The sequence below is a fragment of the Chiloscyllium plagiosum genome, unplaced genomic scaffold (genome assembly GCF_037043375.1).
Source record: "Chiloscyllium plagiosum isolate Xiang-an unplaced genomic scaffold, Cpla_swu_hap1 HiC_scaffold_1, whole genome shotgun sequence".
Lineage (NCBI taxonomy): Eukaryota > Metazoa > Chordata > Chondrichthyes > Orectolobiformes > Hemiscylliidae > Chiloscyllium > Chiloscyllium plagiosum.
This window is the reverse complement of record NW_028270139.1, coordinates 102588318-102605399: the sequence shown is the minus strand read 5'-3', so window position 1 is coordinate 102605399 and position 17082 is coordinate 102588318. Positions and strand designations below refer to the sequence as shown.

At 41.6% G+C, this 17082-nt stretch overlaps 1 protein-coding gene across 12 annotated transcripts in view; it reads left to right on the top strand.

Moving 5' to 3' along the window:
- unc13bb (unc-13 homolog Bb (C. elegans)) overlaps positions 1-17082 on the top strand; it is a 640614-nt gene that overhangs the window by 78906 nt on the left and 544626 nt on the right. For all 12 annotated transcript variants that reach the window (XM_087989458.1, XM_087989459.1, XM_087989467.1 and 9 more), the window contains exon 2: positions 11745-11774. In XM_087989458.1, coding sequence (XP_087845584.1) covers positions 11745-11774 — 30 coding nt within the window. The remainder of the gene's footprint in view (positions 1-11744; positions 11775-17082) is intronic.

Here is a 17082-nt window from a genome sequence, read left to right as displayed (position 1 = left end):
TTTTAAAAATAAAATCTTACCCCAAGAAATTCCTGGAACGAAGTACTGGATCTGAGAAGACTTGCCTCTTACAAAATCTACATCCATGTTCCTTTGTGACCCAGGATTATTTACAGTTTGTGCTATTTACAGTTGTGCTTCTTGATAGTTAGAGATCCAAGTTTTGTGTTCTAGTTTATTTTCTTTGGGGCTAACAGAACCTGTGCCTTCATTCATGGAATCTATTGTTGGTTTGATGGATACTTTCATCCTTCCCTCTCCACATTTCCTCCTCGGACTCCAAGCCATCTCCTTGGACCTAATTTGCTGACTTATTTTCCTCTTTTCCTCGTTTTGTTTCTTTTTGTTTGTTATACAGCAACTGAAAGTTGTAACTCCGTGAGATGAATTTGTGCTTATTCCATAACTACAGAGAAATGCTTCAATGAGTTATGTTCTTAGCATGCTAAGTTTCTCAAGCAGTTTGTTTTTGTTTTAGATCTCCATCATCTGCAGCACTTTACTTTTAGAACACAGTACATTACAGCGCAGTACAAACCCTTCAGCCCTTGATCTTGCGTCGATCTGTGGAACAATCTGAAGCCCATCTAACCTACACTATTCCATTTTCATCTATATGTTTATCCAGTAACCGTTTAAATGCATTTAAAGTTGGAGAGTCTACTACTGTTGCAGGCAGGGTGTTCCATGCCCCTACTACTCTGAGTAAAGAAACTACCTCTGACATCTGTCATACATCTATCACCCCTCAAATTAAAGCTACATCCCCTTATGCTAGCCATCACCATCTGAGGAAAGAGGCTCTCGCTGTTCCCCCTATTTAACCCTCTGATTATCTTGTTTCTCAATTAAGGCACCTCTCAACCTTCTCTCTCACGAAAACAGCCTCAAGTCCCTCAGCCTTTCCTCATAACACCTTCCCTCCATACCAGGCAACATCCTAGTAAATGGCCTCTGAACCCTTTCCAAAGCTTCCACACCTTCCTAATAATGCGGTGACTAGAACTGTACGCAGTACTCCAAGTGTGGCCGCACCAGAGTTTTGTACAGCTGCAGCATGACCTCGTGGCCCCGAAACTCAATCCCTCTAACAATAAAAGCTAACACACCATATGCCTTCTTACCAACCCTATCAACCTGGGTGGCAACTTTGAGGGATCCATGTACATGGCCACTGAGATATCTCTACTCATCTACACTGCCAAGAATCTTACCATTAGCCCAGTACTCTTTTTTTTTTTTATTCCTGTTGCTCCTTCCCAAAGTGAATCACCTCACACTTCTCCGCATTAAACTCCATTTGCCATCTCTCAGCCCAGCTCTGCAGCTTATCTATGTCCGTCTATAACCTGCAACGTCCTTCGGCACTGTCCACAACTCCACCGACCTGAGTGTCACCCACAAATTTACTAACCCGTCCTTCGATGCAGTCATCCAGTTTGTTTGTAAAAATGACAAACAACAGTGGATCTAACACACATCTTTGCGGTACACCACTCGTAGCTGAACTCCAGGATGAATATTTCCCATCCACCACCACCTTTTGTCGTCTTTCTGATGGCCAATTTCTGATCCAAACCGCTAAATCACCCTCAATTCCATGCCTTTGTATTTTGTGCAATAGCCTACCATGGGAACCTTATCAAATACCTTACTGAAATCCATACACAACACATCAATCGCTTTTCCCTCATCCACCTGTTTGGTCACTTTCTCAAAGAACTCAATAAGGTTTGTGAGGCATGACCTACCCTTCACAGAACCGTGTTGACTGTACCCAATCAACTTATCCCTTTCTAGATAATTATAAATCCTATCTCTTATAATCTTTTCCAACACTTTGGGTTCCTGGTTGAATCTATTTCTAGCGCAGATTCATGGAAGCAGGGTTGGGCTCAGTATGAGACCTGGCGTGATTGGTAGCTGCTGCAAAGGCGGGGTGGGCCTGAAGCGGACTTGTGGCAGTAGAGTCAACTTTGGGCCAATGCGGTACCGGTGTTGTAGGTGGCAAGGACTCATAGTGGCGAGGACATCGGTGGAGGCGAGGTGGTGTGGAACAGCAGTGCAATAACGCATGGTGGAGTACTTAACAAGAAGGGCTGTAAAGTTGAACACTTTTTCTTCAGTTCTTTTTCTGTCTTTTTATATTCTAAATTTTGGTTTATTTTTCTATGTTTTCAGATGCTAAATTAGAGTAATGCTGGAAAAGCACAGCAGTTCAGGCAGCATCCGAGGAGCAGGAAAATTGACGTTTTGGGCAAAAGCCCTTCATCAGGAATAGATCCTCTATTCCTGATGAAGGGCTTTTGCCCAAAACGTCGATTTTCCTGCTCCTCTGATGCTGCCTGAACTGCTGTGCTTTTCCAGCACCACTTTAATCTTGAATCTGGTTTCCAGCATCTGCAGCCTTTGTTTTTGCCTATGTTTTCAGATGGCAAGTCTATAGAAAAACTTGTCATATCTGTTTTATTACAAAATATAGTGAAAATAAACAAAATAACATCAGTTCTATAACTTAACAGTCGAACTGACAAGAAAGTGGAGTCAGTGTGGCAGGAGAAAAGCACAGCAAGTTAGGGAGCATCAGAGGGGCAGGAGAATCAATTTTTTGGGTGTAACTCCTTCTGATACTCCTCATGGTTAAGGTCACACAAATGAAGAACTCTACACCGGTGCTTTTAGTCGTAACAGAAAATAGGTATATGTTGACACATTGCTTTCTCCTCATCCCACAATCTATCCTGATATAAAAGGGAAACAGCGTAAGAAGACATTTTTCCCTCCCCTCTCCATGGATTTCCACTTCCACTTAGTTTCCACATTCAAAACCTGGAAAAACAACAGAAAAAGACTACGAAGAAATTTCCAATGGAGGGAAACTGTAGGTCACTGTTTCAGATTCTAAAATTGTGTTTCTTGGAGGACAAACAAGAAATGGAATCTCCACTCAGTAATAATAAGCATGTGTATTGTAGCCAGGGCAGGGATGGGAATATAATATCAGTGCGACATTTCTAGAGGATGAAGTCACCTTCACTTCTGGAGAGAATTAAGATAAGCAGTTTGGCACATGATACAGAAGAAGGTGGAATAGTGCATGTTGAAAAAATGCTTTTTGCATTGGTAAATCTGCAAAGCAATTACAGTCTGTGTCAAGGAGTTTTGAGATGTCCAGTATTTTTTGACATAAGGCTTTGTAAAGGGATTGGAGCCCAGTCTTTTAAGTATGGAAGCAGTGGTCAAATTTGGAATCACATTTTAGGATTAAACTATAATATAGCATTTGAAGGCTGATGACTTGCCTTCCACTAATCATCTGCCAGACTTCAGTGAGGGTGTACTTAAGAATCAGATGTCTCTCACATTGATCCTTCGTGGAAGGTCAGACTGGAGAATTGTTCTGTGAGAATTCTGTATCTGTTCCTTCTTAGAGCACTTTTTTTGTCATCTTCTTCCTCATCACTCTTGTAGCAGCTTGCCCAGCTCTGAGGCCTCAGCGCAGTGTCCCAGGAATGCACTTTTCCAAGTAAGTGTCACTCGTGCTGCTAGGTCTGAGAGAAATTTGTTTGTGCAGAAATTTGAAAGTGAGCAAAACCAACTCTACTATGACCTCACTTGATCTATATGTTGCCTTTAAATTGTCAAACTGTGTGCCATACATGTAGTACTGGAAAAGTGAAGAGGTTTCTTGAACTAAGTATTGGGAAGACCAAAGGGACATTGAGACTTTGGTCTCTGCAACAATTTTGACTACCTACTGTAGGCTCTGTCCCACTGCTTGTATTTGAAGTTGAACTAGATTGTTGACAATCTTGGTCTTGCACTTGACCCTGAGATTAGTTTACACCTGTCAATTCCCATCATCACTGAGGTTGTTTCTATGCTGTAACAATGCCTGATCCGTCCCTGTCCTGGCTCATCTATTGCTGAAATACTCACGTATGCTTAGAATTCTTATTTTAACACCTTTCTGATCACTCTTCCAAATTATACACTGCATGAACATGCAATACAATATATAAACACAATTCATGGACAGCATATTTTAGTATTAACTTGCATCAAACAATGTTCTCCCATCACCCTTTAGTTTATTCATGTTTGTTGCTGAACCAGAAGTCAGCGTCTTAAATTTAAGCCTCATTCCCTGTTTCAGATATTTCCATGGTCTCAATCTTCTGTAACGTTAACCAGTTCCACAATACCTGAGATAAGTTTGGCATCTTTAATGTCCCCAATTTTAATTGTTCCACCATTGGTATCTGTACTTTCAGCTGCTAAGGTCTGGAATTTCCTCCTTAGATTTCTATCACATTTCTTCCTTTCCTCTTTAGACACTACTTTAAATGTATCGTTTTCAATCAAGCTTTTATTTATCTGTCCATACAATTACTTTCTGTGGCTCAGTGTTAAATTTTACTTTGCTCCGGTGAAGAGATCTTTTCAGTATGCCCAAGGTATGAGGTGAATTAGAAGTTAACGGGAAAGAAGATAGGACCAGGGGCTTTTGCACAATTAGGGAAATGCAGAATAAGGGCACAATATGAGGCCAAGCCCACAGTGAAACTTCATGGTACTAAGTACAGGTGAATGCATTGCATTACTTTAGCATCACTGGATCAACATGTAAGTTGTCCTTGTTTTACAAAGGAGGTGATCACCAAGTTGCAGTGACATCTCAAGCATTCACCGGAGTATTAGTAGTGCCTGTAACTGTCAGTCACAGTGGCTCTTGAGGCTGCCCTGCTCATGACAACTAGTATGCTTTGTTTGAAGCATTGAAACTGCTGACAATTTGAGGCTTTACAATCATGTCCTTGGAGTTAAATTTTTGGTCTGAGGTAATTCTGAATTCTTCTGATTGGCAGTAGAGTTTCTGCTTGGAGGGTTAATTATTCTTTGGGTAAGAAGAGCATCTTCTACTTTGAATGATTGCATCTGGATCTTCAAGACTGCATCCGAGGATTGTGTGGATCCAGTCTCCAAGTTTTACACCCTGTGCTTTTTTATGTTTTCTGTTGACTGCAGCCAGAGTACATCTCCCCTTTATAAGATGCTGTATGTCTGTAGGTGTCATGAAAGATGCCTGATACCAGACCAACTAAACAAATTTGTCTAATGAATATGGTGCATCGAGCTGATTTCATATTTGTGCTGCTTGTTTATTACAATATGTATTGCTTCTGATGGTATTAATAAGCATCTGGAATGCAAGATCTATCCCCTTGTGCCTATCTTTTGAGCATAATTGAATTTATACATCATTAAAGTTCTTGTAAAATGTTATTAATGAAAAATTGAAATAATGACTTCCACAAATGAATAGTCTACTTTATGATTTCTTGAACAGAACTGATTAGTTTTGGGGGAACCCAGCATTCATATATTTTGCAATTCTTAACTGTTAAAATCCCAATCTGTTGTTTTTTAAATAAAAATAGATTTTTTAAGCAACTTGTTCACATTGTTTTGACACACCTCTGGAGCAGGTGGAACTTGAACACTGGTCTCCTGGTTCTGAGATATGGACACAACCACTGTGCACAGGAGCCCTACCACATCTGGTGGTGACCTTTTTGTTTTCCATCTGTAAGTCTTATCACACATTTGAATGGCTTTTGGTCATTTTTTTTCTTTGCACCTAAAAGTGCTATCACGCACAGCTGAGCAATTCCTCAGTCACCAAAATCACCATAAATACTTTTTTGCATTTTTTCCTTTAACCACTAACCACCATCAGTGCTCACCTGTGTAGTCTTGTAAATATTTACAAGCAAAACCTATTATGTACAATGCGGTCTTTATCATCTATTAACTACCACCAGTGTCAAAGTGTGGCGCTGGAAGAGCACAGCAGGTCAGGCAGTATCTGTTCCAGTACCAAACCTTTCGGCTCTCATCCCCAGCATCTATGGTCCTCACTTTGTCTTACTAACTAGCACCACTAAATCAGCTGTGTTCTACTCGCTTATTTTACATGTAAAGCCTTTGAAGGGCAATGCAATTCACATCTGATGTTTTATTGTTTTGTCATTTTTCATACCAGATTATTTAGTAATTTGAAACAAAGTTTACATGAAAAGTGATTTAACAAATTGAACTAAATAAGTGATGTTGAATTGAGGGCAGTAGAAGATATGGCTTGAAGACCATTTCAGTTAACTCCTAGTCATAGAGATATACAGCACAGAAGTAGACCCTTTGGTCCAAATCATCCATGCTGACCAGATATCCTAAATTAATCTAGTCCCATTTGCCAGCATTTGGCCCACATCCCTCTAAACACCTCCTCTTCATGTACCCGTCCAGATGTCTTTTTAAACTTGTAGTTGTACCAGTCTTCACCACTTCCTCTGGCAGTTTATTTCACACATGCACTATCCTCTGCCTGAAAATGTTGCCCCTTGGGTCCCTTTTTAAAAGTTTACCCTCTCACTTTAAACCTATGCTGTCTAGGTTTAGCCTCCCCCACCCCATGGTCTTCAGGATTTTATAAGCCTCAATAAGATCACCCCTCACCCTCCACGTCAGGGAAAATAGCACCAGTCTGTTTAGCCTCTCCCTCTAACACAAACGTAGAACAGAATAGTAAAGGCCCTTCAGCCCCCGATATTGTGCCAACCTTTTAACCTACTCTAAGATCAAACTAACCTACATACCCTTCATTGCACTATTTTCATGCGCCTATCTAAGAGTCATTTAAATGTCTCTATTGTATTTGACTCTACTAGCACTGTCGGCAGTGCATTCCGCGCACCCACTACTCTATCAAGAACCGACCTCTGACACCTCTCCTAAGCCTTCCTCCAATCACTTTCAAATTATGCCCCCTTGTGATAGCCGTTTCCACCCTGGGAAAAAGTCTCTGGCTATTCACTCTGTCTATGCCTCTCAACATCTTGTACATCTCTATCAAGTCACATTTCGTCCTCCTTTGCTCCAATGAGAAAGCTATAGCCTCCTTAGTCTTTCTTCATAAGACATACTATCTAGTCCTTGTAAATCTCCTCTGCAACCTCTCTAAAACGTCCATATTCTTCCTTACATGAAACGACCCAAACTGAACACAATAGTTCAAGTGTGATCTAACTAGGGCTTTATGGAGCTGCAGCATAACCATGCAGTTCTTAAACTTAATCCCTATGCTAATAAACCCCAGCACATCAAACGCCTTCTTAACATCCCTATCAACTTGGGAAGCAACTTTGAGGGATCTTTGGACATGGCCCCAAGATCCCTCTGTTCCTCCAAACTGCCACAAATCCTGCCTTTAACCTGTAATCAGCATTTAAATTTGACCTTCCAAAATGAATCACTTCATACTTTTCCAGGTTGAACTCCATCTGGCACTTCTCAGCCCAGCTCTGCATCCTGCCAGTGTCATTTTGTAACCCACAACAGCCATCCACACTATCCACAACTCCACCAACCTTTGTGTCATTGGAAAACTTAGCAACCTACCCTTCCGCTTCCTCATCCAAGTCTTTTTATAGAAATCACAAAGAGCAGAGGTCCCTGAACAGATCCCTGTGGAGTACCACTATCACCGAGCTCCAGACTGAATATTTCTATCTACTGCCAACCTCTGTCTTCTATGGGCCAGACAATTCTGTATTCAGATAGCTATATTTCCCTATACCTCGTGCCGCCTCACGTTTTGAATGATTAACCATGGGGAAATTTATCAAATGCCTTGCTGAAATCTATGTGCACCGCATCTACTTCTTTACCTTCATCACTGTGATTTATCACATCCTCAAATAATTCAATGAGGCTTGTGAGGCATGACCTGTCCCTCAAAGCCGTGCTGACTTAACTCTAATCAAACTATGTTTTTCCAAATAATCATAAATCCTGTCTCTGAGTCCTCTCCCATAATTTTCCCACCACAGATGTAAGACTGATATGTAATTCCCAGGGTTGTCCTTATTCCTTTTATTGAACAAGGAAATAAGATTTGCCACCTCAAATCATCTGGTAGTACTCCAGTGGACAGTGAGGACGCAAAGATCATCGCCAAAGGCACAGCAATCTCTTCCCTTACTTCCCTTAGTAACCTTGGGTATATCCCGTCTGGCCCAGGGGACTTAGGTGTCCTCATGTTTTTCAAAATTTCCAGCGCATCCTCCTTCTTTATATCAACCTTTTTGAGTGTATCAGCCTGTTTCACGCTGTAATCCCAAATGACATGATCCCTCTCAGTAGTGAACACTGAAGCAAAGGATTCATTAAGAACATCCCCTACATCCTGAGACTCCAGGCACAAGTTCCCTTCACTAACCCTGATCGGCCCTACCCTCAATCTGGCCATCCTCTCGTTCCTCATATAAGTGTAGAGCGCCTTGGGATGTTCCTTAATTCTACCCGCCAAGACTTTTTCATGCCCCTTCCACCTCTCCTATGTCCATTTTTCAGTTCCTTCTTGGCTACCTTGTAACCCTGTAGAGCGCTGTCTGATCCTTGCTTCCTCAACCTTAAGTAAACTTCCATTCTTCCTCTTGACTAGATGTTCCAAGGTTCCTTTGCCGATAGACAATAAGTGCAGGAGTAGGCCATTCAGCCCTTCGAGTCTGCACCGCCATTCAATATGATCATGGCTGATCATTCCTAATCAGTATCCTGTTCCTGCCTTATCTCTATAACCCTTGATTCCACTATCTTTGAGAGCTCTATCCAACTCTTTCTTAAATGAATCCAGAGACTGGGCCTCCACTGCCCTCTGGGGCAGAGCATTCCACACAGCCACCACTCTCTGGGTGAAGATGTTTCTCCTCATCTCTGTCCTAAATGGTCTACCCCGTATTTCTAAGCTATGTCCTCTGGTTCGGCACTCACCCATCAGCGGAAACATGTTTCCTGCTGCCAGGGTGTCCAATCCTTTCATAATCTTCTATGTCTCAATCAGATCCCCTCTCAGTTTTCTAAACACAAGGGTATACAAGCCCAGTCGCTTCAGTCTTTCAGTGTAAGATAATCCTGCCATTCCAGGAATTGACCTCGTGAACCTACGCTGCACTCCCTCAATAGCTAGAATGTCTTTTCTCAAATTTGGAGACCAGAACTGCACACAGTACTCCAGGTGTGGTCTCACCAGGGCCTTGTACAGCTGCAGAAGAACCTCTTTGCTTCTATACTCAATTCCTCTTGTTAAGAAGGCCAGCATGCGATGAGCCTTCTTCACTACCTGCTGTACCTGCATGCTTGCCTTCATTGACTGGTGTACAGGAACACCCAGATCTCTCTGTACTGCCCCTTTACCTAAATTGATTCCATTGAGGTCGTAATCTGCCTTCCTGTTCTTGCCACCAAAGTGGATAACCATACATTTATCCACATTAAACTGCATCTGCCCACTCACCTAACTTGTCCAGGTCACCCTGTAATCTCCTAACATCCTCATCAAATTTCACCCTGCCACCCAGCTTTGTATCATCAGCAAATTTGCTAATGTTATTGCTGATACCATCTTCTATATCATTAACATATATTGTAAAAAGGTGCGGTCCCAGCACGGATCCCTGCGGTACCCCACTGGTCACTGCCTGCCATTCCGAAATAGAGCCGTTTATCACTACCCTTTGTTTCCCATCAGCCAACCAATTTTCAATCCAATCTAGTACTATGCCCCCAATACCATGCGCCCTAATTTTACTCACTAACCTCCTGTGTGGGACTTTATCAAAAACTTTCTGAAAGTCCAGGTACACTACATCTACCGGATCTCCCTCGTCCATCTTCAGAGTTACATCCTTAAAAAATTCCAGAAGATTAGTCAAGCATGATTTCCCCTTCATAAATCCATGCTGACTCTGTCCTATCCTGTTACTACTATCCAGATGTGCCGTAATTTCATCCTTTATAATAGACTCCAGCATCTTTCCCACCACTGAGGTCAGACTAACTGGTCTATAATTTCCTGCTTTCTCTCTCCCACCTTTCTTAAAAAGTGGTATAACATTAGCCACCCTCCAATCCTCAGGAACCGACCCCGAAACTATCGAACTCTGGAAAATAATCACCAACGCATCCACGATTTCCCGAGCCACCTCCTTCAGTACCCTGGGATGCAGACCATCAGGCCCCGGAGACTTATCAACCTTCAGACCTAACAGTCTCTCCAACACCAAATCCTGGCAAATATAAATTCTCTTCAGTTCAGGTCCTTCAGCCACTGTTACCTCAGGGAGATTGCTTGTGTCTTCCCCAGTGAACACAGATCTGAAGTACCCATTTAATTCCTCTGCCATTTCTTTGTTCCCCGTAATATATTCCCCTGTTTCTGTCTTCAAGGGCCCAAACCCTTCAAGGATGCCCTACCATCCTTTCCTTGCCTCAGTGGGACAAACCTATCCAGCACTCGCAAGTGCTCCCTAAACAACCTTCACATTTCTGTTGTGCATTTCCCTGAGAACATGTGTTCCCAGTTTTTGCTCCACAGTTCATGCCTAATAGCATTGCAGTTACCCCTCCCCCAATTAAAATCTTTGCCACAATGTCTGGTCCCTTCCCTCTCCACCACCATAGTAAAGGTGAGGGAGTTGTGATCACTATTGCTGAAATGCTCTCCCACTGAGAGATCTGACACCTGATCTGGTTTGTTGCCAAGCATCAAATCCAATATGGCCTCCTGTCTAGTCGGTCTATCTACGTTCTGAGTCAGGAATCCTTCCTGGACACACCTGACAAAACCTACTCCATCCAAACAATTTGCACAAAAGAGGTTCCAATCAATATCAGAGAAGTTGAAGTCACCCATGATGATAACCCTGTTACTTCTGCATCTTTCAAAATCTGCCTCCCAATCTGCTCGGTGTCTGTGTTGCTATTGGTGGGTTGATAGAAAACTCCCAATAAGGTGACTTCAACCCTGGCAACATCTTTGTAAATCTATTCTAAACCCTTTTCAAGTTTCACAACGTTCTTCCCATAGGAGCGAGATCAGAATTTTACACAGTACTTCAAAAGTGACCAAATCAATGTCCTGTACAACTACAACATGACTTCCCAACACCTGTACTCAATACTCTGACCAATAAAGGCAAGCATACCAGACACCTACTTTCACTACCCTATATACCTATGATTCCACTTTGAAGGAACTATGAACCTGCACTCTAAGATCTCTTTGTTCAGCAACACTCTCTAGAACCTTACCAATTGACAGACTACAACAACATTGTGGCTTGGCTGCCAAAAGGACCACGTAGATAATGTTCAAATTACAAATCAACTTGTTCTTTTCACATAATCTCATTCTGACCATATAGCTGTTCAGCTTTTCTTGGGAGAAGCTCATAGAATCATACAGCATAGAAGACACTCTTTAGCCCATCGAGTTTGTATCACCAAAAATACAACCTGCACTCATCTCACTTCCTGCGCTCGGCCCATACTTTTGATTGTTATGATTGTTATGACACTTGAAATGTTCATCCAAGAAGTACTGCTTAAAGGTTGTGACCAGACTTTTCCTGAAAACCCCCTCTCAACCTTCTTTTAATACTGTACCCTAGTCGTCTTCACCCTTTGTCTAAGCTGCTTTTTAGGCATCCTATCAATGTTTCTCCTAATCTTAAACACACTTTAAACATGCCAGGTCAATAGACCAATTTCAAAATGTGATTAATTTCTTGTACAACGACTTTGTTTTTTCACTGCATTAGTAATGTCGATGTAAAATAATTTTTGCTTTGAGCTAATGTTTCTCTTTTTTTTTCTTCCTTCTCTTTACCCTTCCTTTGTAGTTAAGAAAGCCAGCCTTAGCGGACCTCCAGGTAAGACTTGTATATTTGATTAAGTCCAATTCTTTGTGATATTGTTTGTTTTGTAATATTACGTTTTTAAAATTGCACTGAATTGTTTTAGTCGAATAACTATTTTCTCACGGAAGTTACAATTAAAGCAATGCTGTGTTTCCATGCCCGTCACCTCTGGTTAAATCATTAGGATATGAAGTAGAATACCAAGACAAACTGTATTGACTGGCACTCACATATTTGCAAATGAGGTACCATAGAGCTATTAGCATTTTGGAACTGTACTCCAACTTGAGATTAAGTTAACTTGGAGATTTGAACTAGAATGTGCAGACACTTCTTAACTAACTCTAATTTTGAACAATCTTTTTTAGAAAGGTTACCTATTGGTCACCTTCCTCCGATGTTTCAATGTGTCAGCCTTTAGAAATCTTATGAATCTATAATATGTATAAATTGCAATTCAAATGCTTCACTCTAATTGCTACGATTGGCAATTGCATACTTTTCATGACATCTGTGAAAGAGACAATTTCTTCAAGGAAAGTGTCCTCCGATTGATTTTCTTAATATAAATAGAATTAAACTTCAGTTTGTCAATTATTCATATTCAGTCTGATCGTTCTTCAATCAAACCGCTAATTGTCACAATTTAGGGCAGAACTATACTGACTGATTATGACTATATTTTGATTTTTCTGGTTGACAAATTAAAGTTAGCTTTAGGAATAAAACAGGCAGAGGAAAGTCCGTGAAATCTGAATTCTTAACTATTGGTGATGAATGCTGTGGAAATTCGATGGAAATTTCAGGACAGCTTGTCATACAGATGCCCGTACTACACTACTTTAAAACCATTTAATAGACATCAGTAAATAATTCCTGATAAATGCATGTACAACCGAATGACTGCTGAATAATAGTCTGAGGCAGTCTGCTGTGAATAATTTCAGCTGACTTTAAAGAAGGTGATGTGAAATTGAGTTATGTAAAAAAAGTTGATTTTGAAGAATGCTTTGTGTTAATAATTTTTACATCAAATTTTTATTAAACTGGCAGAACAAATATTCAAATTAAATTATCATCTGCAACTTGCTATTCTGTCTTCCTGTAAGGATGACTTGGATATTTCCTCACAAAAGTAGAATCAAAACACTAATTGTAAATCTAACTTCAACCACTAAACTCGTGAATGGGCAGTAAATTGCTGGTATTTACCTTGCATACTTATTTTGGTAATATGTTGGCATTGTTATTAAAAATACAGCCCTCTAGTTTAACCAGCATTGAGTTGCGTTTGCACTTAAGATCTTATAAATATGATAAAATCAATTTGCATCAAATTGATATCTGGTTATCAAAAGATCTTCAGTAAGTGTATATCTTGGAAGAATTGCCAGGACTATTGTTCAAACATGAGGTGCATCTAGCAATTCATGTGCAAAATTAATATTGCACAAGTACAAATGCAACTTTCATTCTGAGTAATTGAAAATTCATTGCTAGGATGTGGACATCCCTGGCAAGGCAAGAGTCTTTTTGTTAATTCACAGTTGTCTTTGCGAACGTGGTAGTGTGCCTGTAGTTGAACTAACATAGTCCTTGTGATGTCAGTACTCTCGCAAGACTATTAGGCAGAAAGTGCCAAAATTTTTCATCAAGCAACTATGAAAAAAAGGTAACATATTTCAATGTTAAGATGGTGTGTGACTTGGAGGAAAGTTGAACGAGTGGTGTTCCCATAAACCTGCTGTCCTAGCCTTCTGGGTGGTAGAGATAATAGTCTTGGATGGTGAGATTGAAAAAGAACCTTATTAAGTTGCTTCAGTGTATTTTATGGATGTTGCATATTGCAATCATTGTGCTAGGGTGGTGAATAGAGCATTGATCATGCAGACTACCTTGTTCTGTATGGGTGACGATTGCTTAATGAGACATTTTGGTGATTCCTGCCAAACAGTCGTGTGGGTGATGAGATTTTTGTGTTGTTGCATGGTGCCCAGAACAAGTGGTATTGAAATTTGAGAGAGAAAGGGAACTTGTGCATAAATCACGCAAATTCTACCCCATCGGGTAGTGGGGGAGGTAAATGGAAGGTTTGCTGCTTTTATTTCAAAGGGATTGGAATATAAAAATATGGAGGTCTGGCTAAAACAATGCAGGGCACTTGCCACATGACAGGTGGAATATGTGCACAGATTTGGACCCTTTATGTGAGGATATGTGTTCTGGTTTGAAGGTAGTTTAGAGAAGATTCATTGGGTTAATTCTGAGTCTGGTGGAATTATCTTTTGAAGAAAGATAGGGTAGTTATGCTTGTACTCATTAGAGTTTAGAAGAACAAATGGTGGGGATTGGGAGAGGAGCAAGCCTGTGGGTGAATGGTGGTAGCAGGGCATCCCAATAAAACCCGATTTCCAGTGAGAACAGCAGGAGCAAACCTTCACTGAATCCAAAGGTGGAGCTCTTGAGGTAATATCAGGATTCAAAAGTGACATGAGGCAAGAAAAAGTAGCTGATCAAGTGAATATTGGGGAGGCAATGGCCTCGTGGTTTTATTGCCAGGATATTAATCAAGAGACCCAGGTAATGTTCTGGGGATCTGGGTTTGATTAGATTAGATTACTTACAGTGTGGAAACAGGCCCTTCGGCCTAACAAGTCCACACCGACCTGCCGAAGCGCAACCCACCAAGACCCATTCCCCTACATTTACCCCTTCACCTAACACTATGGGCAATTTAGCATGGCCAATTCACCTAACCTGCACATTTTTGGACTCTGGGAGGAAACCAGAGCACCTGGAGGAAACCCACGCAGACACTGGGAGAAAGTGCAAACTCCACACAGTCGCCTGAGGTGGGAATTGAACCTGGGTCTCTGGCGCTGTGAGGCAGCAGTGCTAACCACTATGCCACCGTGCCGCCCAAAATCCTGTCATGGCAGATGGAGGAGTTTGAATTAAATTTTGAAAAAGATAACTGGAAATAAGAGTCTCAGGCTGACCATGAAACCATGGCTGATTTGTCATGAAAATTCCATCTATCTTTTTGTGGTTTATTAACATCCTACAGGGAAGGAAATCTGTCACCCTTATCTGGTCTAGTCTACGTGGTCAACAGCAGTGTGGTTGACTCTTCACAATTTGGAATGGGCAATAAATGCTGGCCTCACCAGTGAAATCCTGTGAATGAAGAAAACGTTTATCCCATTTTTGTCACTTAGGGTATGAGAGGTCTTTATTTCGGGTTTATAATTGGTAGAGGTCCAAAGAAGAAGACTACAGTAAGGAGGTCTGGCCTGTTCTGGAGAAGGTAACTGGACCCAAAATGTTAACTCTGATTTCTCTCCACAGACCTACTGAGATATTCCGCCAATTGCTGTATTTTTTTCAGATTTTTGGTTCTTTTGATTTTTCAACTATAGCAATTAATGTTATTTTATTTTAAGAGCAGTCTGAGGGTTTACTTCAAATGCGTAGAGCATTCACAGTGTAGTGGGTGAATTAGCCATGCATATACTTGTAAATGGGTGTGACACAGTTGGGAATTTGGTGACGTGGTTATAAGGTGGCCACAGATAGGAACTGAATATGCAGAGTTACTCACGTTTTATAAAGAGCAGTCAAAGATGAAAATGAGGGCAGCATTGCTGGTTAAAGAGAAGTTAATATCATAGTGAGCATATTAGCTCAGGTGAAGTATAACCTGGGTGTTTACAGCTTCGAAATACGAATGGATAGAAAACGATAGAGTTTATATGTAGACCCCTAAATTGTTGTGGTAATGTTGGGGAAGGCATTAAACAGGAAATTATAGATGCAAGCAATAAAGGTACAGCTGTAATTTTAAGTGACTTTAATTGGGCAATTCAAATCAGTAACTGTAGAGGAGAAATTCCTGGAATGTTATGGGATGTTTTTCTGGATCAAGACATTGAGAAACCAATTTGAGAAAAGGCCATCCGACACCAGATATTGTGTACTGAAAAAGGAATAATTGGCAGTCGAACTGTGCAACAGCATTTAAATAGCAGTTAGATGAACTGCAACAATGGTTCATTCTTTGCCTTTGGACCCTCCAACCACACGGCATCAATATGGTCTTCACCAGTTTTCTCATTTCCGCTCCCTCCACCTGATCCCAGTTCCAACCTTCTAACTCGGCACCACCCTAATGACTTGTCTTACCTGTTCATCTTCATTCCCACCAATCCACTCCACCCTCCTCTCCGACCTATCACCATTACTCCCACCTTCCAGCTACCTATCGCAGTCCCCACCCACCCCCCACCAGCTCCACCTCCCTCCCATTTATCTCTCCACCCACTCCGCTCACAAGCCTCATTACTGATAAATGGTGTTGCCCGAAACATCGATTATCCTGCTCCTTGGATGCTGCCTGACCTGCTGTACTTTTGCAGCACCACAGTCTCAACAAAAATAAAATAGAAAGGTGGCCCAACCGTAATTAACAAGTGAAATTTGGGATAGTGTTAGATCCAAGGAAGGGACATTGATGGATTGGGAGCAGTTTATTTTTCCCTCTTAATCAATCTCTTTGATCCTCCTTTACTGAAATCTAGAGTACAAGTATGAAAGTAAGCTTGGGGGAAAGGTATAACTGATTGCAAGAGCTTCAGTAGGTCTATGAAGAGAAAAAGAGTTGAAAAGCAAGGTGCTGGAAAAGTACAGCAGGTCAGGCATCAACCGAGGAGCAGGAGATTCGAGATTTCAGACATGAGCCCTCTACCAGGAATATAGGTGGGGGAAGGGGGCTGAGATAAATAGGAGGATGGAATGGGGCTGGGAAGGAAGAGGGGAAGGTAGCTGGGAAGGCAGTAGGTTGATGATGGCATCAGTGTTCATTTCACCAATTTCTTCATCTCCCTTCTCCCCCACCTCATCCCAGATCCAACCTCCAACTCAACACTGTCCACTTGAAATGTCCTATCCATCCATCATCCTTCCCACCTATCCACCCTCCTCATCGACCTATCACCATTACCCTCCATCTGTTTCTACCTATTGCCTTCCTAGCTACCTCACCCCCAAGCCCCACCTCACCCTCTGATTTATCTCTGTGCCCCCCCACTCCCCCCCCCCCCCCCCCCCCCCCCAACATTGCTGATGAAGTACTCTTGCCCGAAACGTTGATTCTCCTGATCTTGGTTGCTGCCTTACCTATGCTTTTCCAGCGCCATAGTTTTCGATTCTGATCTCCAGCATCTGCAGTCCTCCTTTTCTCCTGTGAAAAGAAAAGGTTCAGTGAAGACAAATGTAGATCCTGTACAGTCAGAAGCAAGGGAAGTTATAATGGGCAACAAAG